The 27492-nt window shown below is 37.2% G+C and overlaps 1 protein-coding gene across 5 annotated transcripts in view; it reads right to left on the bottom strand.

The window, feature by feature from the left end:
• Positions 1-10878: 10878 nt before the first annotated feature.
• The window catches only part of RNF111 (ring finger protein 111), an 80989-nt gene continuing 64375 nt past the window's right edge, over positions 10879-27492 (bottom strand). For 2 of the 5 annotated variants that reach the window (XM_082647946.1, XM_082647950.1), the window contains 7 exons: positions 23585-23933; positions 21759-21911; positions 20636-20762; positions 17021-17113; positions 15567-15662; positions 14195-14322; positions 10879-12520 (listed from right to left, as the gene is read on the bottom strand). In XM_082647946.1, the coding sequence (XP_082504072.1) occupies positions 12403-12520; positions 14195-14322; positions 15567-15662; positions 17021-17113; positions 20636-20762; positions 21759-21911; positions 23585-23933 (1064 nt within the window). In that variant the 3' untranslated portion in view covers positions 10879-12402. The remainder of the gene's footprint in view (positions 12521-14194; positions 14323-15566; positions 15663-17020; positions 17114-20635; positions 20763-21758; positions 21912-23584; positions 23934-27492) is intronic. The other 3 variants (XM_082647947.1, XM_082647948.1, XM_082647949.1) reach the window with 3 other exon arrangements.

The raw sequence follows: 27492 nt of genomic DNA, 5'->3' as shown, positions 1-27492 counted from the left end.
GGCGGACTCTCAACCACTGCGCCACCAGGGAAGCCCTGGGGTCATTTTTTAAATTGAGGTATAATTGATACATATTAGTTTCAGGTGTACAACCTAATTATTTAACATTGTATATATTGCAAAATGATCACCACAATGAGTCTAATTAACATGTCATGTGTTATCTCAATCTAACAGATGAAGAAACTAAGGCTCAGAACAGTTCTATGTCTTGGCTGCAATCACAGTCCTCATAGGTTTCAAAGCTAGAGTTGGTACTCAAGTCTGATTGCAAAGCCTGTGCTCTTTCCACCGTATTTACCATTGTCCTCTCTACATTTGGCAGAAAGAGTGGGAAAAGTGTGAAACAGTCATCAAAGGGAATCAAATAGAAAATTAACCAAGGATAAATTTCCTGAAGGCCAATGGCCCTTTACATTATGGTAAAATTCTACATGATCAATACACTTTATTCTCATTTCTTGGTCAAGTACTGCTTCAAAAAGGTATGCATATGGGGCAGATATGGAGTGAAGGGAGAATATTGCAGGCATAGAGAGCACCCCAAGCAAAAGCACAGACCAATATTCGACCAGCATGACTGGAAACAAGGTGAGTGGCTTGGTTTGGCAGGAGTTATTGGACTTCGAGGTAGGTGTTGCCTAGTGTCTTCCAACCCCACGAAAGGACGTCTGAGACAGAAAGTCAGAGAGACAGATTCTGAGATTCCTACACAAATGTTTAGGTCCTGGAGTGCCAAACGGGAACTCTTCTTTTCTGACACCAAGATTCCTCAGCCTGGGGTAGAGTCTTACAGTCTTGGCTGTCAGGACTATCCTGAATCACCAGAGATTTGATTGCTGTTTGTCAGACCTTCCTCACTTCTAATTTCTTATTCAGCTACCCACCTTTTTCTCCTGTTCCTGGGATTCTTTCCCTCAGACTTCCAGGACCTTCCCCCAGTGGGAAAATTTCAGTCAGATAGCCACTGTTGATGCAGAACTCAAGAACTTCAGGAGGCAAAAACTGTCCTGGGTCAGGTCAGAGCTGGAAACCTCACAGCTCTCCTAGAAGTGCCATCAACAGGCACTAGGACCATCTCAAGCTCAACCCAGGGAGCTGCTTCATTTGATCAAACATGCTAGATTATAAGCTACAGGAGGGCAGGGGTGTTGGTTCTGTGCCTAGAACAAATAAAGTGCTTATTTATTGTTGAATTTTTATTAGGATTTATGTGGGTTATGTACTAGATTATCATAAAAGTCCAAAAGCTCAGCTCATGGTCATGGTTTCTATATCCTTGAAGAATGCTTTTCTATTTCTGTTCTTGGTGACTTTCAGCAGCTGTTGTTCCAGATCACAGTGGAAGCATAAAGGGCCCAGTTTAATTTATATATCATTAATTGTGAATGAGACAATAAACAAATTATGATTTTCACCAGCTGATTTTTATCAGAACCCAGCTATCTTCCTAATTACTACCATGTTCTCTCCCTCAGTTGCTCTTATCCCATTTCTGTCCCCTACCCTAACTGCCTACCTCTTCCTGATTTCTTTTCTCTCTTAACTACCTAGAAGATAAATTTACCATATTAAAATTAAAATGTCAGTGTTTACAAGGCACTGCAGGGAACAGAGAGAAGGATAAAGTGCAAGCCATGCCCTCAAGTTCAAAACGAGGAAGGGGAGACAAATAGGAACAAAAGTATTTTAAGAGGCAGAACCTATAAAATATTGAGCACAAATAATATGATTAATTCAAAATAGGGATAGGTGAAGGAAGGCTTACTAGAAAGCGGACATTTGAGCTTTTAAAGGAAGGGTTAGACTTTGGCAAGCAGAGATGGCAAAGGCATTCAAGTAGAAACAATGAGAATAAATCTGTGGAAAAACAAAGCAGTCTGAGGCATCTGGATTATAGGAGTGTTAAAGATAAAGCTGAAAAAGATCCAGGAAATGAGGAATCACGGAAAGTTTTTAAGGATAATGACTTGGTTAGAACTTTGTTTTAGAAAGCTGACCCCTGGAGGCAGCACGAAGAATGGACTATGGAAAAAGTTTTCCCAGGTGAGACGTAACAAAACTCTGACTTGGATGAGTGTAGAGAATAAAAAAATTGAAACAGGTATGAGAGGAATTACTGGAGAAATGACAGAACCCTGATAAATGACTAAATATGGATGACAAGGGGAAACAACTGCAAGGTAACTTAAAAGTTTTGAGTGGTTAGGTTAAAATTTTCTTTCAAATGTTACCCCAAATAAGTAACTTTCAATGCTAATTTCTTTGGGGGTAGGGGCAGGTCACTTTTCTTACAAAAAGAAAGACTTCTTTCTCTGCCTTGCTTGCATCCATCTTGACCTACTACTTTCACCTTGACCAATATGTAACCGTTATCTATCCCATGAAGGTAACCTGGTTATCTGTTGCTGGCTGGGCAGGGTGCATGGGTATGTCCCAGTCTAGGGCCTGTAAGTCTGCTCAGTAGCAGGGAGACCCACAGAGGTAGAAAGAAAGACCTTTCTAGTACCTTCATGAGCCTCCACTCAAAATGAGTCTCTAAAATCTGGACCTCAAGCTTGCAGATTATTCAAGTTATTTTTGTTTTTTGTTTTGTTCTTTTAATCTACTAAATGCCTTGTATAAGCAAGAGGGCATTAAAAACTAGGTCCCTGCCCTCATGGTGCTTAAAATATAAGGTCCATGAAAGGATAACAATATAATTTACTCATCCTTAGAAAGTGAGTAAAAAAGTAAAAGTTCTGTTGAGGATAATAAACCATGGACTCAAGAGTTTTAATATTATGCTGTTCGATTATTCATGCATTTCCTGTTCTCTGTTATACCAGATAAACATTGTAAGACACTCTTAATTTTGTATCATATCCTAATCAGCTTTGGTGGAATCTTGAGGAGCTACAGAATGCAGAGAATGTCCCAACTGGCGTATCAAGCTGGCTTTTCAGTAACTGCCCCCATTCTGGGCTAAACTGTGCCTGTGGGGTGTGCAGGCCTACTGGGACATGACAGCCAATCCCACTCTCACACAGACGGTAGAGTGCAGACTGTGTCTCATTTCCCTTCAGTTTGTATTCCTTTTTCAATTTGTTCTTATTCTTTCCATTTCCACACCTTTCCTTTAGGAAACCTGTGCACCCTTGGAAAATACCACTATTCCAAGACCTAACTCATTAGCATGAGTGAGTTCAGGTTAATTCCATACTTTTTAATGCTCAGGCCACAGCCAGAGTGATGATTACTTATAGGTATCATATTTTGAGGAATGTTTATAAACTAGAAATATCCAGAAAATGGTGACAAGAATAGGTAAGAGGCTTAAGATCCAGTCTAAACAAAAGGGTTCTAAGGATATTCCACTTTGAGAAGACACAAATAAATGAAGATGGCTGTCCTATAGTATCTGAAGAGCTAGCATATAGCAAGAAACCAGACTTATTTTTACATTGCTCCAAAATACAGAATAGGACCCTATGACTTATAGGAACATCTACCAAAGGAACAGAATTATTTTTTTTAAGAATTAATGATTTTAACTGTTTACAAAAGAAATGTACTTCTTCAGTAAGTAGTGACCTCATCATCCCTGGAAGAATATAACCATGGGCATAATTGGATTAGTCAGGGTTCTTCAGAGATAGACAGATAGATAGGGAATTGGCCCACACAATTATGGAAGCTAACAAGTCCTACAATCTCCAGTCTGCAAGCTGGAGACTCAGAAGAGCCAATGGTGTAGTTCCAGTCCAAGGCTGGTAGGCTAGCAACCCAGGAAGAGCCCATGTCTCAGTCTGAGCGCAGAGACACTCAGAGAGAAAAACAATGTCCCAACTTGAAAGCAGTGAAGAGGAGAAATTCTCCCTTACTCATGGGGTGTGGGAGGAGGAGAAGAGAGTCTTTTCGTTCTATTCAGGCCTTCAACTGATTGGATGAGGCCCACCTACATTAAGGAGATTGCTTTACACTGACTACAGATTCAAATCTTGATCTCATCTAGAAAACACCCCCCAAAATAGACCCAGAATAATGTTTCACCAAACGTCTGGGCACTCAATGGTGCAGTCAAATTGACACATGAAATTAACTTTCACAATAACCATCTATCAAGGACACTGCAGGACTTCCCTGGTGGTGCAGTGGTTAAGAATTTGCCTGCGAATGCAGGGGACACAGGTTCGAACCCTGGTCTGGGAAGATCCCACATGCCGCGGAGCAACTAAGCCTGTGTACCACAACTACTGAGCCTGAGCTCTAGAGCCCACGAGCCACAACTACTGAAGCCCGCACGCCTAGGGCCCATGCTCCGCAACAAGAGAAGTCACTGCAATGAGAAGCCCACGCATTGGAACAAAGAGTAGCCCCTGCTAGCCACAACTAGAGAAAGCCCGCACGCAGCAATGGAGACCCAACACGGCCAAAAAATAAATTAAATTTAAAAGAAAGAAAAAAAAAGAACACTGCAGAAAGAATTTCTAAATTACACAAAGATATGGCAGTCAAAGGAACAAAAATATCTCCATCACATAAGTTTCTTTTTCTCAAACATCAGTGTGGGGAAGTCAAAGTTCCTCCACCACTGATTCCTCCTCTCATGATTACACTTGAGAAAATAAACCATTTGCACACATGACTTCTCCATATGCTAAACTTTGGCTTGGGGGGAAAAATGTGTTCAGGAAGTTTGTACTAGGAATTATAACACAGCAATGGCACTTGTTTTACCTTACTGTGATTAATTAAAGATGGTCACAATTTTTTTTTTTGCTGCTGCTACTTCTATTAATAGGTATAGTCTTTTTCCCCTCCCCTTGAATCTGGGCTAGCCTTGCTTTGACTCACAGAATATGGCAGAAATGACACTGTGCCAGTTCCAGGCCTAGGTCTTAGGAAGCCTGGCAGTTTCTTCTTTCTTAGAGTTCTGAGTCACCATGTAAAGAAGTCTAGCTCTCCCTCACTAGAGAGACCACATCAAGAGAGATGCCCAGGGACTTTCCTGGTGGTGCCGTGGTTAAGAATCTGCCTGCCAATGCAGGGGACACAGGTTCGAGCCCTGGTCCGGGAAGATCCCACATGCCGCGGAGCAACTAAGCCCGTGAGCTGCAACTACTGAGCCTACGCTCTAGAGCCCGCGAGCCACAAGTACTGAGCCCACGTGCCACAACTACTGAAGCCCGTGTGCCTAGGGCCCATGCTCCACAACAAGAAAAGCCATTGCAATGAGAAGCCCGCACACCACAATGAAGAGTAGCCCCCCTCGCCACAACTAGAGAAAGCCTGCACGCAGCAACGAAAACCCAACACAGCCAAAAATAAATTAATTAAAAAAAAAAAAAGAGAGAGAGATGCCCAGTGAGTCTTCAGCTGTCCCAGCCATCCTAGCTAAAGCATCAGACATCTAAGGGAGGCCACACTGGCATTCCATCCCAGTAGAGCTCCCAACTCAATACAGTCACATGAAGAACCCAGTGGTCACACCACACTGAGATATGAGCAGTTCCTGCCCAGCCCTGCCCATATTGTACAGTGATGACCAAATAAATATTGTGTCTAAGTCACTAAGATTTGGTGTGGTTTGTTACATAATAGGTAACAGATATACTTACCTGGGAGTATTCTCAATCCTTGCACCAAATAAGCTTTTTTTGTTTGCTGGAAGTCTGTTTTGTTTTGTTTTTTTGCTGTTATCAGGTCTTCGTTGCTGCATGCAGGCTTTCTCTAGTTGTGGCGAGGGGGGTTACTCTTCGCTGTGGTGCGCGGGCTTCTCACTGTGGTGGTTTCTCTTGTTGTGCAGCATGGGCTCTAGGCACGTGGGCTTCAGTAGTTGCAGCACATGGGCTCAGTAGTTGTGGCTCACAGGCTTAGTTGCTCCGCAGCACGTGGGATCTTCCCGGACCAGGGATTGAACCCATGTCCCCTGCATTGGCAGGCGGATTCTTAACCACTGCACCACCAGGGATATCCCTGCTGCAAGTCTTGTATCTTACTGTTTCCTATGGTGTCATGGCTTAGGAAAACATAGCACAGTAGCTAGGATTTATAATTATTTGTAAACTGTGAACCTCAAAAACATTATTCTGGGACTTCCTTTGTGGTCCAGTGGTTAAGACTCTGTGCTTCCAATGCAGGGGGCCATGGGTTCGAACCCTGGTTGGGGAGCTAAGATCCCACATGCTGTGTGGCACAGCCAAAAAAAAAAAAAAAATTATTCTTGGAAAATTTTTCACACGGGCAACTTGAATGCCTGAGCCATTTCCAGATATTTTGGCATTTGGTTACCTCCTGAGGGCACAGTTGATTTAGTGCTGAACCATGGATCAGAGGTAACGGAGAGCCCTGGGAAGGACTGAAACCAGTCTGATAGAATCTTTGGCCACAGAAGTCCAAGATGTGTAGAGACTGGGTCTCGACATAGGGGATAAGACAGTTACTAACTGTGGTGTTTTTAAAATGTGTACACAAATTCTTGCTATACCTTTCTTCAAATGTTGGAACCCAATCAACTCCTCTTGAATATAGGCTATATTTAGTGACTTGTTTCTAATGAATACAATGTGGCAAGAATGAGAGTATACCTTCTGTGACTAGATGAAAAATATCACTGTGGCTTCCTACTTGCTCTCTCTCTGTGGTCATTTGCTCTGGGGAAGCCAGCTACCCTGTTGTGAAGACATCTGAGTCCCACATAACAAGGAAGTGGGGTCTCTTGGCCAACAGCCAATAAGGAACTGAAGTCTCCTATCAACAACCATGTGAGTGAGCCATCTTGGAAACACATCTTCCAGACCCAGTAATGACGTGAGATGACTGCAGCCCCAGCTATCACCTTGACTGTAACTTCATGAGACTCCCTAAGCCAGAAGCACCAAGCTAAGCTGCTCCCAAATTCCTGACCCACAGAAACTAAGATGTTTGATGTCTAAGCCACTAAGTTTTAGGGTCACCAAACAATAGGTAATACAAACCTTTGGGGTTTGGGGTGTGTGTGGCTAACAACAAAGTTCTAGGAACCCAGGTACACCACAGCTTATTCTCTGAGCAAATACTAACAGTACGGTAGTCTAGATAGCAGTTCAATAAAGATATCCATTCCTTTTTAAAGCCAAGCTGGAAGACTTACCATATCTCTTCCAATTCCCTTGTCGAAAACTCTTCTTGAGAATCTAAAAAACAGAATCCTTAGGATAACAAGTTTGGAGCATCCCATATTATGGGCCAGATTGGAAATCTGAGTATCTTGAGCTGTGCTACCAGCACAGGCAATGGCAGAAGCCAAACTCTTCCTTTCTGTAACACAACATATCAATAACAATCTGTAGAAGTTTACTCTCCAAAGCTCCCCACCCCCGGCCCTGCACACATACTGTATATCACCACCTAAAGCAAAACTGACTCAGCGTAGCACACAATGAAAATTAGTATTTAGTGAATCTAACCATTCTCGGTAGCGATGATAAAGGATTAAAGGAGACATGCAATTTCTCTGGGCTAATCAAAAGCTTCTCCTGGCAACCTACACCTTCCACACACTCTTGGTCTCTCTAAGAATAAGCCTAGAAGCAGCTAATACAATAACAAAGGCAGCTCAGCAGTGTGCTTAATTAATCCTTAACGGGCACCAGATCCCTGCATAACACAATTTGATGGGAAGGAAAATTAGGAGAGATGGAGAAATTCTAGCTGTTAATCTCTCCGTAATATTTTATTTTAGCTCAGAGAGGCAAATGGTTTCATATCCTGTGCCACGTCTGATCTATTGGCAGCAGCTGCCTAAAACACAGCATTGGACGGTTTTTACGGGTAACTGTGCCTGATGTGACTTCAAAGCAAAGGAACATGTGCTGGGAATCTTCCATTCCTCTGGTAGAAGAAAAATTTGAAGGGCTGAAGAGGATTGTTCATTCTTATCTAGTAATCCGTTGCTTGGACTGGGTAAGAGTAAAGATTACAGCAAACACTGATCTATGGTTCAGCATCTTGCTATGCTACCATTTGTCAGCAAGGGCGAGGGTATTTGGGCGGTGGGGTGGGATGAGCAAGCACTGGGAGAACGTTATCTTCTTAAGTATGTGCTATATGCAAAGCTCTTCACACTCATCTCATTTAATTCTAATAACAAACTATTTCTGTTACAGATAAGAAAGATGAAGCTCAGAAAGCTTAAGTTTTTTAGAGGTAAACAATTCTAAGCCCAAGTCTGTCTGACACCAGACTATATTCTTTTCAAAACTCCAAAAGATCAACTGTGTGGCCTGTGAATCTGTATAGAATACAGAGGAGGGAGAAAGAAAATATTCTTAGAAAGAAATAGCTGTTTTGGACATAACCCTTAATTCAAGGAAATGAGTGAAATCTATAACTGAGAGAAAATATTTCAATATTGCTATATCCAATATTGTGACATGTCAAGTCTTGAATAAGCAAGAAAATTTACTGTTGCCAGAGGTTTTGGAAGTTAAATTAGAAATCAGGATGCAGGGCTTCCCCTGTGGCACAGTGGTTAAGAACCCTCCTGCCAATGCAGGGGTGCCAGTGCAGGGGACACGCATTCGAACCCTGGTCCGGGAAGGTCCCACATGCCGCGGAGCAGCTAAGCCCGTGCGCCACAACTAAGCCTGCACTCTAGAGCCCGCGAGCCACAACTACTGAAGCCTGAGTGCCACAACTTCTGAAGCCCACGCGCCTAGAGCTCACGTTCTGCAACAAGAGAAGCCACCGCAATGAGAAGCCCGCACACCGCAGCGAAGAGTAGCCCCCGCTCACCGCAACTAAAGAAAGCCCACGCGCGTAGCAACGAAGACCCAATACAGCCAAAAATAAACTAATTTTTTAAAAATCAGGATGCAGTAATAACCAAAATGGGAAAAGAATTTGAAAAAGAATAGATCCATGTCTATGTATAACTGAATCACTCTGCTGTATACCTGAAACTAACAACATTGTAAATCAACTATACTCCAATATAAAATAAAAATTTTAAAAAATCAAGGGCTTCCCTGGTGGCTCAGTGGTTGAGAGTCCGCCTGCCGATGCAGGGGACACGGGTTCGTGCCCAGGTCCGGGAAGATCCCACATGCCGCGGAGCGGCTGGGCCTGTGAGCCATGGCCACTGAGCCTGCGCGTCCGGAGCCTGTGCTCCTCATCGGGAGAGGCCACAACAGTGAGAGTCCCGCGTACCGAAAAAAAAAAAAAAAAAAAAAAAAAAAAAATCAGAGATATGGGGACATATGTATATGTATAACTGATTCACTTTGTTATAAAGCAGAAACTAACACACCATTGTAAGGCAATTATACTCCAATAAAGATGTTAAAAAAAATTCAGGATGCATTTTCTACAAAATTAAGCTATTCCCATTTATGAAAAACTAATTATGAAAAACTAATCATAAAATGTCTACAGCGTTTACATTTTAATTTGTATTACAAATAGCATTTTTAAAACAGAGCTAGTTTTCTGTCAAATAGTTATGGTTCAAATGATGAAATGTGCTAGCAGCTTAAACAAAGTCACCAGATAAAAAAAATGTTTCAAGTATCAGTTTATCACTTGCTTATTAACAACGATGAACATTTCAAATGATGAAATGTGCTAGCAGCTTAAACAAAGTCACCAGATTAAAAAAAATGTTTCAAATATCAGTTTATCACTTGCATATTAACAACCATGAACATAAGGATTTGCTGACAAAAGAGTTTTTAAAGTATTTGGATAGCTATCACTGAAATTTTCGTTTTGACATAAGATGTAGCAGGATATGGAAGACACCAAAACAAAGCACAGAAAGTTAAAATACTAAAAATTATTTTCTTTCTCACTTGGTTCATTACTAATCACATTTTTCTGTAATTAATTGCAGTAGCTTAAGAAGCTCCTGCATTAACAATTCAGGTATATGCTACAAATACTTGCATAAAATAAATTTTAAAGTAATGATACTTTAGATTTTAAAAAAATCAGTAGCAATCATTAAACAGGTCAATAGGTAGTTGTGCATCTAAATCTGATATAATATTTAAAAAAGAGAGAAATCTATCTGTATTTGTGTTTTGGGGAGCATGAAGGCGGCCTCCATCGTATAGAATTCTCCCCATCTTAACCCTTGGCACAGACCCTGGGTTTTCCAGTGGTAAAGTCCTACATCCATCACAGGCTACCTGAAGACAGGCTACTAGCTCTTGTCCCTAGTAAGATGGCAAACAAAGTCTCTCTCTCTCTTTTTCTCTCTCTCATTCTGTCTTGCCACTCCTCCCACAACCCTTCTACAACTGCAGCTTAATCATCTAGTATTCTTTTTTTTTAATTTTTAAATTATTATTATAATTTTTTGGGGGGGCTGCATTGGGTCTTCATTGCGGTGCGTGGGCTTCTCACTGAGGTGGCTTCTTTTGTTGTGGAGCACGAGCTCTAGGCGCACGGGCTTCAGTAATTGCAGCACGCGGGCTCAGTAATTGTGGCTTGTGGGCTCTAGAGCGCAGACTCAGTAGTTGTGGCGCATGGGCTTAGTTGCCCGTCGGCATGTGGGATCTTCCTGGACCAGGGGTCGAACCCGTGTCCCCTGCACTGGCAGGCTGATTCTTAACCACTGTACCACCAGGGAAGTCCCTAGTATTCTTTTTAAATATATTATTTTATATCCAAACTTATAAACCATAGTCCATCCTCCATCTCTACACATACTATGTTGAAGCATGCTGATACTGCCAATCACTACGGTGTAACATTTACTAATACAAAACAAGGGCAAGTAGCCATAACTGAATGAATACAAACATCAAATTATGCAAATATCAACTTGAGCGAGATCACTGTTTTGAATTCCAAGATGTTCAGTGTAAACAGTTTTATAAAAATGAATTATGAAACACAAAGACAATAGAAATATAAGTTATTTATTAATCAATCCACTTACAAAGCAGGTGGCTTAATGCAAGCTTATCGACATCTTCACATATGACCCATGGGAACATGTCTTCCACATACAGACAGTGATGTTACTGACTGATGCATTTGCAATCTGGGGCATATTAAGCATATTTAGACAAATAAAATTAGGCTATCCTGTATATGAAAGTATCTTGATAATACACATCCTTAAGTGGATTAAAACTTTCTCCAAAGGAGAAATGTTAGTACATTAACTTAACTTTAATATTCTATATTATGCAGTAAATCTTAACTATAGAAATTAAAATTTTTAAATCAGTGATCGACTCTTGGTAATGTATGAAGTGGGAGTCTAAAACCAGAGCAACAGTAGGTTGACAGTATAATTTGTGCCTCACAGTATCTGCAGATTTACTGTTTTCAAGTTTAAAGAGAAATAAAACAAGAGACATGTAGATTCAGCTGACTTTATTTATCTTTAAACTAATAAAAATCCCTCTAAAAGTGATCCTGGGACCTTTAGAAGTTCTATGAATGCACAGATACCTGCCGATGACTGCAATTCTAAATCCTGACTAAATGTGTTTACAAAAATCAATGTAAGCAGATATCTTTAATATACGTGCTTAGCAGAAGACTGAACAAAATTCTACATGTCTTCTCCAATTTCCCTAAAATTTTGTTAAATCTGCAAGTATGTACAATCCAGCTAATTGAAATTACTATTTAGTGTTCATCAGAGCTGTTTCACAGCAGCAAAAATTGAATCTGGGAAATAAAGTTCTAAACAATGTAGGAAAAAGATAAATACAATCAGAACAGCAGTCTAAATGTATGATATCAATATTCAACTCTATCTGCATTGTGCTGAAAGGAAAAGGATACACCAAGAAAATTTCTATTGATCACTCTGGTGATGTGAATACCATCTGCATCTGATTGAAAATGGTTTGTATTCTGTTCCCAGTATCAAGAATGGTATTTAATTCAGAACTCCATATTGTAAATATACAGCAGCCATTTTGTCCTAATTAAGGAATGTCTTAATACACAATATTATCATTTTCTAGAGGATCTTTATACATTAAACTAAAGTACATGATTGATTAAATTAAACGTTAGTAATGGATAAAAAAAATTCGTAATTCTCAAGACCTGGTACTATGTAAAAAACAAAAAGACCACGAAATTCTACTTACTAAAGCAGCTAATCTTGCCTGCAAGTTTAGGGTCACAAGCCCATAATATGTGCAAAGAAATGCAATACAAGGAACCATGCAAAAATACAGTAAAATGATACAGGAAAAATGTCAAATCTAGAAAAAAAAAAGCTTTTATAAATACATCAAAATCAACTGTATACATAAACTGTAGGTCTAGCATTAGTTGTACCATATAGCAGAGCCAGCACTCTAAGTTCACGGCTTCCAAATCTGCGCAGGTAAGTCATGCCATCTTTGGTAGACTGCAGTACCAGGAGGGTGGGAATGAGAGGGAGGGTAAGAGTTCTGAAACATGGTGTCAACTTTCACTTGGCAGCTGGGCCTCAATGTCCACTCTGCATATGGGGCACTTCTTATTGGTAATCAACCACTGGTCAACACACACTTGGTGGAAAAGGTGCATACAGGGAAGGCGTCTATTATAGGCAAACAAAACAAAAAGCAAAAATTAATTTTATGACAAGTGTAGTGGCATTTATTTTTAAACAAATGATACATGTAATAATTCAGTAATGTTCTGAAGTTACTAAACATTTTTCTCTTGTGTTAAAAAAACAAAAAAAAAAACACCCCTCCGTACTCAAGAGTTACACCTACATTAAGTTAATACTCTGGGCAATATAATGTATAAATGACCAAGATAATTAACTGTTACAGGTATGGAATCAAATTACGTAAAATCTCAGGAATTTTAAGAACAACAATTACATTAGCAATTATTCCAGCTTTGCTTCTCTACATGAGCTGCCAATGCACTGGAGTTGGCAATATGTTTCCTGTAACATAATACTGTAAGTACATTTTTAAATATCAAATCATTGTATTTGTGAAGCACTTTCAAAAAAATCTCATTTAATTCTCTCTCAAAAGCCTTAGAAATTATGTTGTAAATATACAGCAGCCATATCATACTGATTAAGGAATGTCTTAATATGCAATATTATTTTCTGTCTACAGGATCTTTACATATTAAATTTAAGTACCTGATTGATTAAAGGTTAATAATATTGTTTTCATGTTATATCCACTTAATTCTACGCTACTCTTTTAAAATTAGGTTAAAAAGAGACGTTTACTTTAGTACACTACACTACCAATTGGAAATTGAGAAATAAAGAAAGCTTCCGTGCAATAACAGGGTAACGTTAAATCTAAGTGTAACAGTAGGATAAAAGTTACTGACTTAAGTGTCCATTTCAACTTCCACCCCCGTTAAGAGTTGTCATACATTTCAGACTTCCTAATATTTTGTAAAAATAGCTAAAAAGAGGTGTTCCAATTATTCCTTGCACAGTATTGTCAATATTGTAAAAACAATTATCATCCATATTTATAAATCTTCACTGGAAATACAGTGTTCAAATAATCTTATATGTGGTATAGTAGACAACTTTTTATAACAGTTTTTCTCTCTCTTAGCCAACTGAAGAAATACGATAAAGTTTTCCTTATAAACTAGGGCAACAAAACTACTATACAGTTTTTATATATGTTATAGAACTTGTTTCATATGGGATTATGTTACATTAGAAAAAACCAGAATAGGAACAAAACAATTAACTTAAGAGATTATAAAAAGAGAAGTCTAAAATTAATATTTGGTTAGCATAATAACATTTCCTAAATCACAAAGTTGCAAGAAGAAAACAGTCTACAAACTGAGAGGAAATTTTAGAACAAGATTACTTTATAAAAGATGCTGTAAAACAAACTGCATGGAGCTAATCTGGATCCCCCTCTTTAAGCTCTGGAGAATACATTAGTATATCTGTCTTGGCCTCCAAAGCCTCTCACCTCTCAAATTCTCCTTCCTGCAAGATTTAAAGAAGACATTTTTGACCACAAAATTTCCCTGGCCAAGTCTTGGTGTGGCCCCAAAACAGGTAGTATATTTCCCATCCACACCCCTTTGCTGTTAATACAGAGACTTTAATCTTTTTTATTTCACTCACTATAAGAAGGCAATTCTACATGTCAGAGACTGGTAACAGGGTATGCCAGGAGTAATCTTTATTTGGGTTCTGGTCTACTTTCAAATGAAATCTTGTACAGTTTTGACAATGGATTTTAGATAATTAGTGTCTAGTTACCTCACATCTTCACCTTCCTCTAAAATAGACAAACAGATAGTACATTTTTCCTCTGTGTCTTCCTCAGTCCCTTCTTCCCCATCTTGTTTGCAGTGCAGTTTCCTCTGTGAGAACCAATCAGTTGTTACCTTATTAGTAGAGATGACATTATTGAACAACTGAGTAAAGTCTGTGTTTATTTGAAAAACAAAACAAAACAAAACCACACATTCACCCACAACTTATTTCCCAGGCAAAACTGTCATGAATTAAAGGATGAATTAAGTGACTATTATCAACTAAGTGTTCTTGTAAGACCCTTAAATAATCAGCATCAAAAGCAAAATTAAAAGTAATAGAAATTCATTAGCTTGAAATTTATCATTTTTAATCCACAATTAGAATACTATATACTATTTTTGTCCTATCATGAGCACAGCCAAATAAACTTTATTTGGCTAATGAACATTTCAAATAACATTCAAAAAATTAATGCTAATTATAGTATTTAGCTTAAACAGTTGAAAGGACTTTAATGGTAATACCTCATTAATACTCTTAGAAAAAGGATGAACAATACAATGAACAGAAATTTCACACTTTATTAGTCTCTATAGCATAGAACACTGTTGTCTGTTGAAAGCAATTTATTTAACATGCCTAGTCCATAACTTCTAGATGTAATACTACATAAGGAATATAAGGGTAGAATATAAGAAATGTAGGTCAATTAAATGTCCATCAAAATAACTGACTAGTTAAATTATGGTACTACTGTATGATGGAATTCTGTATAAGTGATTAAAAAGAATATGGATCATCTGTAGGTGCTGATACAGAATGAAAAGAAAATGTGCAAAAATGTGTGTATATTATCCCCTTTATTTTTAAAAGTGAAAGAAAAATATATACATATGCATATTATTAAAAATATGTGGAAGAATACCTAAGAAATGTTTAAGCATGATTTTTCTTCTGGGAAGGAAAACTAGGATCAGTAGGGTAACAGACTTCAGAGTATATATTTTTATACTTTCAATTTTTTAACTACATGCATATATTGTTTTAATAATAAAAAATGTAGGGCTTCCCTGGTGGCGCAGTGGTTGAGAGTCCGCCTGCCGATGCAGGGGACGTGGGTTCATGCCCCGGTCCGGGAGGATCCCACATGCCGCGGAGCGGCTGGGCCCGTGAGCCATGGCCGCTGAGCCTGTGCGTCCGGAGCCTGTGCTCCGCAACGGGAGAGGCCACAACAGTGAGAGGCCCGCATACCACAAAAAAAAAAAAAAAAAAAAATGTAGTTGCTAGACTCCACAAACTCAAAGGAAGTCCATAATATTAAATGTTATGCATTTCAATAATAATGTAGATGTTTCATAAAATAAATTCTTACTTTTTTGTATTTATGTGGATATGTACATCTTTCAATTGTCCCCTGGGATGCTCCACGATTGACATTTCCTAGTCTTTCTTCCAAATGAATAAGTTCCTGAAGGTGAAGAATAACTAGTATTAAAAGTCAGGATGATTATTCCTTGAACAGCACTGTCAATACTGTAAAAGCAATAAAGTTCCATATTTATAAACCTGCAATGTAAATAGAGTATTCAAAAAGCCATATATACAGTAAGGCAAATGACTGTTTATAATTCTTTTCTCAGCCAACTGAAGTGGTATGGCAAAGTCATCCTTGCAGACTAGGGCAGCATATTACCGCATGGTACTATGTACATCAGTAAGCATGTGTGCATGCATGTAGAAGATGAAATCATTGTAGTAAAATAGGGAAACAGGTCAAACAATAGTTCTAAGTCCCAAAGACTCCAACTTCCAAACTGACATGAAGAAACAAAACTTTATATCAGGGACTTCCCTGGTGGTGCAGTGGTTAAGAATCCGCCTGCCAATGCAGGGGACAGGGGTTCGAGCCCTGGTCCAGGAAGATCCCACATGCCGCGGAGCAACTAAGCCCGTGTGCCGCAACTACTGAAGCCTGTGTGCCCTACAGCCCATGCTCCGCAACGAAGAGTAGCCCCCACTCGCCGTAACTAGAGAAAGCCCACGCGCCGCAACAAAGACCCAATGCAGCCAAAAATAAATAAATTTTTTAAAAAACCAAAAAACTTTACATCATATTCAAATGACTTGTTCTTCCTGAAAATTCAAACAAGAAGATATTTAGCAAAAAACTGAATTACTTAGGTTTATTTTTCTACAGCAATGCTTCTCTAAAAATTAAGCTTAGTCAAAAAGCATTAGGCATCGATTGTAGTAGGAAAATATTAGAAAAACCTAAATGATTTTCTAGGAGAATGGTTAAATTATATTCATCCACACAGTACAATATAAGAGCTATCGAAAACAATGAATTGGTCCAAAAAATGATAGTACTGATTTCCAAGATATATTGCAAAAGGTAGATTTATATAGAAAATGTTACTGCTCAATTCTAATGTATTACAAACATCACATGGGTTCAATAAAGCACGTAAGTCTACTGCATTTATTTTTGAAAAAAAGCATTAAGGTTTTTCTCCCACATTTAATAGTATGGTTCTTTATCTGATATTTATATTAATTCAATAAATTTCTACATTCTTCTGTATTAGATATTTTCATTTACTCTTCTTCAAATACTTGGGTAATTTCTGACACTAAAATTAATACCACTTATAAACTTTTCTATAATAATCCCTAGAAGCAATATCAGAAATTCAGGTATTTTACTGCTTTCTGATCCCCAGCCACTGCAGCAATCCTATACAGTTGTAAATATTAATATTACATATATTCTCTCTCTGCATTACGGATACTGTGGCAAATATCTTCATTAATTTTATTACATACCTCAAAATTGCCCCTGAAAGGACCTCTGAATGATGTTCCATCCAAGCCTGATGAAATGTAACGAATGTGAGGATAGCCTGCCATGTCAGGAACCTATTTTAGTAGAAGAGATAGGCTAAATCAATTAAGAATAGGCTCAAGTTTTGCTGCTACCATTGAATAATTCAGACACTCAATTCTCTCCATCCAGCTTCTCACAAAAATCAACTTCAATAAGTATTTATAGCTCCAAAAAAGCATTCTGTTAACAGGTTCCTCTTCAAAAATGATCTCTTTTATAATAACTCAAACCGTCATCAGAAGGAAAAAAAAAGGGAACAGCAGTTCCACGAGACAACAATTCTCTTCTACTTCATTTATTTTGCACAAAGAATACTCAAACCTAAGAACGATGTTCTTAGTAGCCTAAACGTATAAAGGCTAAAATTTTATAAGATCTGATCAATTTCAGAGAGCTTTATTGAACAGTATTAAGAAACAGAAATGCATAAAACTTAACTTCAACATAAAAGTTTTACTCCCCTTCCTCTAACTCCCAAATAGTCAAAGGTACCCTTGGCTCCTTTTTTGGTTTGGCTCTGTTAGTGAAACTTTTAACAGTGTTTTCTAATTTTTTTGTTAGGCATGGTCAATCCTTATTATTCATGGATGTCTTTGTTGTGAACCCACCTACTTGAGAGAATTTATTTGAATTTATTTGTAACTCCAGAATCAATAGTCATGCTCTCACAGTCATTCATGGACCTGCACAGAGCAGCAAAAAATTTGACTTGCCCAATACGTGTTCCCAGCCTAGAGGAAGAAGACCCTGACAAGTTGTTTCAGCTCTTACACTGGAAACAAGTGTCTTTTTTGCAATCTACTTAGTGCAATGTTTTTCACATTTTTGTGCTATTTATAGATCATTTTATTGTTTAAAATGGCTCCCAAACAAAATGCTTAATTGTTGGCTAGTGTTCCTAGTGCAAAAAGGTTGTGATGTGCTTTATGCAGAAAATATGTGTAGATAAGCTTCATTCAGGCATGAGTTATGGTGTTGCTGGCCATGAGATCAATGTTAATGAATCAACAGTATATGTCAAATAAGGTGTCTCTAAACAGAAAAACACATTAAAGCAACATAATGCATTGACTGGTTGTTGTGACTAGAAGCTTGCAATAACCTAGGGCTGTATTTACCCTTAGGAATAATATTGGGTTAGCCAAAAAGTTCGTTCGGGGTTTTCTGTAACATTGTATGGAAAAACCCAAACGAACTTTTTGGCCACCCCAATAATTCAACATCTCCTTAGTCAGAGTTCACAGCAAATCTACACAACATAACTACCATGAATAACAAGAGTTGACCGTAGTGTTAGGAAACGGAGATTCTGAGACAGAGCACCATCCTTCCATTTTTATAAATAAATCTCCAAAATTATTTTTTAATCAGCTTCTGCTGAATCGTAACATACTTCTAGCAGGTTTTACAGCTTTAAAAGACAATTCACACATGGAAAAGAATTTAAAATAAGCAATAACTTTTACCCTTAAAATAGCCTAGTATTTAAATATCTGCAATTTTCCTCATAATCAAGATCAATAGTATCCAGCTTTAAGCAGATAATCTAACTTCCTACACATCTCCAAGGAAAATGAAAAAAATCAGAAAGGAACTCCTGCCTTCCAAACTACTTAAAGCTGCACCTCTCCTGTAACCCTCCCTAGCCTCCTTTCTCTAGCTTTTAGGGGTAAACTTCCTCTTTCTCCTACTCAAAGGTCAGCTCTATCACCTGCTCCCCTCTTCTCCTATTCCCCGACCCTGGGTCATCCTTAATTAGCTGCTACCCACCCCTTTTCCGCGACATCTTCAAACAAGCCCTCCCTAATGCTAATGTTGTTCTGTCCTAAACCTAAAATTACCTTCAAGTTTCTCCAAACCTAAATTACCTCTCTAAACCTGGAACAAATGCCAACCCTATTTCCCACTTTCCCTTCACAGCCAAGTTTATAAAGCAAGTAGTTTATATTCACAGTCTCCACATTTTTTAACCTTCCTTACTGTAATCTAAGAGGCACCCCATCTCCATCCCTCACCACTACTGAAATCACTCTGACAAAAGCCGCCAATAACCACTCCCATGCCAAATGCATTCAACATTTTTCAAACTTTACTTTTTTGTGATGAAACGCTACTGACCATATTATTTTGACATAATTCTAACTTTATTTATCCTCAACTTCTCTAGCCAATTCTTGGAATTCTTTGTTTGAAGTACAGTATTATCATTTAAATATAGTATTATTATTCTCCAAGGTTTTTGTCAATCTCTTGTCAGTCTGACAAATTAGATTAGATTTTCCTGGAAATCCAATCCTCTTCCATGGATTCATGTAATATGACAGATATGTGACACATATATATTGTACACTGACAGATCACAACCCATCTTTAACTCAGATACCAGTTTATTGTTTGGAGATCCAGACCATAAACCTAACTTCCTACTGGACATCCCACCTTGATACACATATTATCTCAGATTCAGTATGTCCAAAACCTAACTCACCTAATAACCCCTTCCCTAAACCCTCATCTAATATTCTCCAACTTAGTGAATGGCAACACCATATACCTAATAACCAAAGCTAGAAATCTGGAAGTCATCCTAAATATTACTCAAATGTATCCCATCATTTTTATGTCAACTGCCACTGTCCTTGTTCAGGCATTCACCAACTTTTATCTCTTCTACTATAATGTCCTAACCAGTATCCTTCTCCTACCATGAAATCTATTTTACAGACAACTAAAGAGGGGGTCTATTTAACTACAATCTGATTAAATCACTCTAACAACATAAATATGATCAAGACATTCCCCTTTCAATGGTTCCTGAGTCCTAGTTTCTTAGCAGGGCAGATACTTCATTGCTGAATGACCCTCACCCCTAAGATCTAGAAATACCAACTTACTTGGATTTCCTTGTGCTTATGCTATTTGAAAGCTCTTTACATGCTGTAGCCACTGTAAGAGTACCATTCCCAATTCTTCCAAAGCCTGCTTAGAAGTTGCATGTATAATAAAGTGTCTTGGCAACCTTCTCTGCAGTGCCTCTACCCCTACAAGACAAAACTACTCACTTCTCTGTACCACACAATATGTATTATGTGAAGAGCAAACTCAATTTTTGCGAAATTTGTTCTTTAGAACTCAAAATGGATCAACAAAATCTGAATCTGTTCAAATCAGATACAGAGAATTAATACAGTCCTGCTGATCAGAAAATAAAGTATGAATGCATTAGAACAGACTCATTACCACTTACAACAAAATAAAGCCCATGTCCTAGGGAGAGTAGATCAAGATTGTCATCTTCACATAAAAAGAAAAAAATTTGTCATTTTTTACATTAAGAAGAATATATTTTACAATGCAAATACAAACACATATTTTAATATATCTAATACCTTCTTATAGCACAGTTTCAATCTAATAATAATTCTCAACTTCTACTGAAACACCTATTAACAACTAATACATTAAAAATATTTCCAATAAAATATTTAATTTAGAAAAGGAAGAATAGTTTTCGAAGGCAACTATGTCAGAATTTTGAAAGGTTCCTATTTTACCATTAAAGGAAGAGCTCCTAATTGCAAGTGATGAAGTCGAGGTGGTGCATGGTAATGGGCCAAGTGAGGATGCAATGCTCCAGGTGTATAAGTAGCTGCAGTCACTCCAGCTTCAATTCCCAGTTCCCTGACAAAAGAGGAGAACAGTTTAAATTTTAGACATCTTTACAGTGTCTTTATTATCAACAGAAATGGGGGATGATGTTTACATTTTTTAAAGTAATCTGAAGATTCTTATCTTACTTAGCTGAGAAAAAAAGATAATTTAGCCCAAAGGATATAACTAATAATTTCAAATTCACTTTAGGAATTAACATTCAAAGATCCAATTTTGTGAGCGTGAGGAGCGAAGCACTTGCATTCAGCTTCACATCTCACAAAGGAAGGGAATACAATGAATGGCCCCTAAGGTTCCTTCCAATCTAAAAGTCTGATTCTTCTTGAGGAGCATATAGAATAGAGGTTGCTTTTTTGGTTTATATGAATGTGCTCCCAGGTCTTCCATTTGTTGGATAGTGCCTCTGGATTGTTGGCATCAAGGACAATTACCTTATAAAGCAAGGGTAAACAAAATTTTAGAAAGAGTAAAATTTGGTAAATGCCAAATCTTCTTTTATTTATTTTCATTTTATGTTTTGTCTCAAAAGTCATTGTGGATCAAGATCTCAATGACTGCCCACAGATAACAGATCCAGAAAGAAAATTAATGCAAATCTGCTTCCATTTCTCTAGGAAAGAACACAAGCCTAGAGGATGCTGGCTGGATTTCCCCTGTCAACAGCAGGGGTTAAGGGTGGTACAGCAAATGTGAGTACAAAGGTGGGGGGCGGTGGATAAAGAACTTATGAAAAGTTTAGGGAGTTAACTTTTGACGGTAGATCCCCGAAAAACAACAACAACAAAAAGCTCTACTCCTGTTTGACACACTCCCTGCCCCAGAACTCAAGCTGCTACTCTTTCCTCTCCAGGTCTCTTAGGACTCACCCAGAGGCAGTGCTTCACAGATAAGCTGGAATTCAGCTTCTCCACACTACCCTTCTCTAGGCATTCCACTACAAAGTATCTCTTCCAGGTTTCCACCACAAGAAACTGAGCATAGCTTTGAAATAAACAAGATACTGACCAGGCAGATCTCTCTGGAGCCTGTCGAGGATGTGAGGACATAGTCTGAGGCACATGAATATGATGCCCATGACCATAGTTTGGATGCATCCTATGTGGATGGGGTGGGGGGCGTTCATGTGCCCGCCTGGAAACACAGAACACAAAAAGACCACTGGAAATAATTGAATAATTGGTTATTTCTTAGTGTAGAAAAAATAATATGTATTACTATTACAAACATCTACAGATTAGTCTTGAAATTAATTCTATAAATTATAAAAATGTAATATAAAATAATTTAATGATTAATAATAAATCAAGAAACCATAATCCCACAAATTCTCACTGCTCATTTATTACAATGCCTCCAATCTGAATATCACCCAAGGAAAAAGGCAGTTTTAACATTATCTTGCATACCTGCTTTACAGCAAGTATTTTAAATAGAATAATAGGAACTAAATAAAATTTTTAAAATTAATATTCCAGCATATGCTACAGGCACAAAGAAGTTATTTTATATAAACATATAAAGCAGAAAAATGGAAACTACTTTATTTTGCTTCACCTTTATACTGTAATAATATTCATCCATTTTAATGGATAAAACTTCTAAGAAAAAAATTTTAACCTTGTGCATTTTTTTCAAACACACATGTCAACCCATCCAGGGAACTGACATTACCTCCATTCACACTTTGTCATCCCAGCTAATTATATTTTCTCTTTCCAGTCTAAAATCTGTCAAATTTACAAATGCAAATAGTCATAAAGTTCTAAACAAATGGCACTTAAGAAAAAACAGCTCCAGGGATTCATTTTTTATAGTCTAATTCTTACTATTAGTTTCGAACACATTTACAGATTTTGCATGTTTAATCTTAATTTTCTAGATACTGGAAGATATGAATATGAAATTGGCAACTTTCTATATAAAGGGTCACTATATTAGAATGGCAGAAACAGCCAGAGATTCTGAATATAACCTTAAATTATATAACTAAAGAAAGAAGTTACACAAGTGCCAGATTATTGATTAGATCAAGAGTTTTGCAAACATTCTGGAAGGGCCAAATAGTTAATACTGTTCGCTCTATAGGCTACATGGTCTCTGTTGCAACTATTCAATTTAGTTTCTGTAGTGTGAAAGAAGCTACAGACAATACACAGATGAACAAGTGTAGCTGTTTTCCTGCAAACCTTTATTTACCAAAACAGGCAGGCAGAATAAGACCAACAAAGTATGCTGCCCTAAATTAGAATATCAGATCCTGAATTTTCAAAAGAAAACAAAAAGTTCAATTATAGTCTTTTCATAATGTTTGGGGAATATCTTTTTTTTGGGGGGGGATATCTTAATATTTAAATTTATAAATAAACTAAGTTAATAAGACTAGTTTTTCAATGTCAGCTGTTGAAAACTTCTACTAACACCCTTCTTCCCTCTGGTTGGTAACATAAAATAAATCAAATTCAATCTTTAATAACTTTACATCTTGTTACTCAGGATCATCAATTTTAACATTAATCTTTAGTATGGACTACTGAAGAAACAAAGATTAGCTTGCAAAAATAAATGACCTTGGGTTATATCCTGAAAGGGCTTTGATTTTACTAAATAACCTGATATAGATTGTTTTTTGTCAGCACCTACAACTCAGGATGAGATGGAGGAACATTCTGGTTAGTAAAGAATTAATTTCCCAGTGAACGGAGGATTCAGTTACATCACTATTAATTGAGGATAGCTACATCACTTCTAAAGACTTTACAGGTTTAAAGACCAATGGAAATAGAAGGCAAAAGAATAAAGTGTGATTATTTTTTTAAAAACATAAAACATACGTTGGATGCTGCATCATTCTCCTTCTTTGAACTTCCATCCTCTGCATCACTTCATGAGGATGCAGTCTCTGTGCTGTAGGTGCTGTGGCTGGAATATGGTGTGAAATTGGCTGGTGTGTGGGAGGAAGATGCTGAGGGACTGGTGCAGCAGTACTGGCTAAATGCGTTGGAGGTGGAGGTGCCACGGGGTGAGATGTTGCATGAGAAGATATTTGAGAATGGAAAGCATGTACAGGATGAGGAATAACATAATCCACTTGAGGCGGAGGCTGAGTCTGAGGAGGAGGGTTTCCGTGAGAGTGGGGGCAGGCAGAGGTTTGATGATGAAGTGGTCTTGTCAAAGAAGCATCTGTAAGAAAAGCACAGGCACCATACAGTTGAGCATATATTGGCATAATACATTCCTATTATATTTTACAGACATATTAGCACATATTTAATTTTTATGAATACTTTATCGATGCTTGAGTCTGCTTAGTCCTGTTTGGCATCTTGCTTTCTTCTTTGAGTAATCATAGGTATCTTCTCATGTCAATATATATAGCTTTACTTCATTCACAGCTTCACAGCATTCCACTATAGGAATGCACCAAAATTTATTGAAGAAATCACCACTGATAAAAACTGGAAGTAATCCAAAGCTGCAATAAACATCTGTATGATTCCCCTTGTGCTCTTTCGTACATGCACGTACACGCGTGTGTACACGCACGCATGTGCACGCGCACACACACACACACACACACACTGCTCACAGAGAGTTTCTGTAGCATAAATTCCTATAAGCAGTTCTGAGTCTGAGAGAATAATTTAAATTCAGATACTGGTTGACAAAACACCCTTCCCAAAGTTTACATAATTAATTACCATCAGCAGTACACGACAGCTCCTGCCTAATTACACTATCACTAAATTTTTTAAATGCTAACCAGAAAAAAATTATGTATTTATTTACCACTTACATTTCTTCCCAGAATTATCTATTCATATTCTTAGCCTATTATTCACCTTTTTCTTGTTGATTTATAAGTATTCCTTGTATACATGCAAGCTTTGTCATAAAAAGGTAGTATAAACATTTTTCCAAATTGTCTCCTGTCAATTTTACTCTGCCATACTCAAGTATTTTGCTTTTGTATAATCAAATGTATAAATTATATACTTATAAATACATAAATCTTGTTTTCCTTTGTCATTTACTGGTTATAGAGCACTAGAAAGAGGAAAGCAACTTGCGAGTCCTAGGCACAACTGCAAACATATACTTCCATTAGTGTACTTCTCCTCCTGCCCCATGCCACTTTTCCAGTACTACATTAAGAAGAAGGGGGTATATTTGCCAGGAACTTGCCACGGAAATCAGCCTTTATAAAGATGGTTTCGCCCATTTCTTCATCCTGAATCTTTATGTTGCAGAGTGACTGTTGAAAGGTCCCTCAGAGGAATACATATCTCTCTTACTCTGAGGGATATGCATCTGTTTGAGGTCTAAAAATAAGTATGTCTCCTCTTTGGATTTTAGCTCTAATTTCATTTTATTTGTAAGATTTTTCTTGGTAGCCTGGTATGAAGCTACAGCAATTCTCTAGTTTCATTACAGAAAGGCTGCCTTCAATTTTTAATTGCTTTGATTCATGCATCAGTGGTGAAAGTTAGGTAACCATGGACTCATTCAGCCATACTTCAAAGGAAACCTTGCTAGTATGTATTGTTATTTAAAGGAAATAGTCATTAAATATTCACAATATTTAAAGGAAACTTTCACTAAGCTCAATGTAAGTGGTGACATATTTTTAAACTGATTTTCTAAAAGTTATATTTTCAAATCAATGCTTTACGCTAAGAAGTCACAAAGCTCAGTACTCCTTGGTCATCAAAAAGGAAGTCACTAAGTTTTATCATTGTTAACTATCCTTCCTCAAATTTAGAGCATTTTTCCCAGTTTCATGTCAAGGTTTTCTACTTCTATAATCATTATACAAGAAAGAATATTCACAAATATAACAGAATTTTAAAGTCTTGTTTTGGAATGAATCAGTTTATTTAACTCTTCATTTTATTTTTTTCAACCTTACTGATGTATAATTAACAAATACAACAATATATTCAAAGTGTATAATATAATTTGACACATGTATACCACATGAAATGATTACCACAATGTTTAATTAACATATCCATCACCTCACATAGTTGCCAGTTTTTGTGTGTGGTGAAAAATTCAGCCATCATTATAATACACTGTTTATCTAAACAAAACTGTATAAAGGTGACATATTCTGCCTTCCCACAGACCATTTCCCTTCTTCTCTATTTTATGTGTTCTTGCCACTAAAAACAAACAGACAAAAAACGTTCTTGATCTTGCTTCTTTAAAGTTCAGCATGTCACTTTAACCCAGCAATCTCACTCCCAGGAAGTTACCCTACACATAGACTAACAAACTACAAACAATTTAAGTGTCCATCAACAGAGGACTAATTTAATATACAATGGAATATTATGAGGTATTAAAAAAATGAGCTAGATTTTTATATTCTAATATGAAAAAAAATCTAAGACGTATTGTTGAATTTTAAAAAAACCACAAATGAAAAAGCAAGAGGCAAATACTATGTTTGATATAATCCCATTTTTTAAAAAAAGGAGAGATATGTCATAATAACGTGTGGAGAAAGAAAATTTCTAAAAGGTTTTCTAATAAACTATAAACAGTTGGTACTTCTGAGGTATATTAGCATTAGTGGGAAGAAAGGAGAAGGGCTTTTAACTTCTCATTTTATATCATTCTGCAGTTTGAATTTCTTAGGATGTACACCAGTTACTTTTATGATAAAAGTAAAACCAGTTTAAATCTAAAACATTTTTTACTAGGACATGAAAGATGAATGGATACACTTATAAATTGCTTCAGTATATTATTTTTAAAGGGGAGGGGGAGAAAACCACACATTTTGAGTTCTCAATAAAAGATAATCAATTAAAGATGAATATCAACAAGTATTACAGAATAGCCTGTATATCATACCAGTGTTCACACACAGAATTTGCCCACTGGTCAATGCTTTGCAAAAACTAACTCGTTTCAAAACCTTTTTTCTACCTTATACTTTGAAGTTGCATTCTTGAAAAGCGATATATCACCAGATTTCATTGTACAAATTCTGGGTTGACTCCAGCTGTGTCTGCAGGACCCAGATTTTAAAAATTATAGGACTGGAAGAAGAGATCTAAGAAGATATATAATTGAAAATTATCCCTTGTATGTAATCAAAACAAAAGCAAATTTCCTTGCCAACTTTCTGGTTTACCCCTGGCATGAATTTTCAGTGTTTCTTTTAAATCAAAGTACTTAATAAGCTTCCATTTGATTATTAACCTATGATTTAACAGAGCAATAAATATATGTTACACAGCCTAACGGTATTTCTCATTTCTTATGGTATCTCATAGATTTCAATTTCTTTAGAAAAGCCATGTCTGATTCTATTTTAATTGCTTGCATCAAATGAGTACAGAAACCTTTCTGCAACTGGCAAAGCTTTCTGTCAAGGAATTTTCTCTTGTGCCTCAGTTAAGCTTCAGAATTATTAATCAAAGTTTACTTTCCTATGTGTAGAAATGACTACTAAACTTACAAATTTCCTTTTACTCCTAAAGGATAAATCTAATTCCTTAAAATTTCCTTTTATAGGAATCTAAGGTGCCATTCAATGTACGAGTTCATAGATATTAATTAAAACGTAAATGTTAGTATGTCAAACAGACAAAATATACTTTTTATTATTTTCCCAGACCTTTTACAACAACATCTGCCCTTTTTGCCTTAGAAGACTGTTTTGGGTACGTGAGGTAAATGAAATAGGAAAAATACACTCCACTCGTAGGCCAAGGAGGTACTAAAAATT

This window comes from Grampus griseus (genome assembly GCF_964374135.1).
Source record: "Grampus griseus genome assembly, chromosome: 2".
Taxonomy (NCBI): domain Eukaryota; kingdom Metazoa; phylum Chordata; class Mammalia; order Artiodactyla; family Delphinidae; genus Grampus; species Grampus griseus.
Note: the sequence above shows the minus strand (reverse complement) of the source record. Positions and strands in the feature narration are given on the sequence as shown.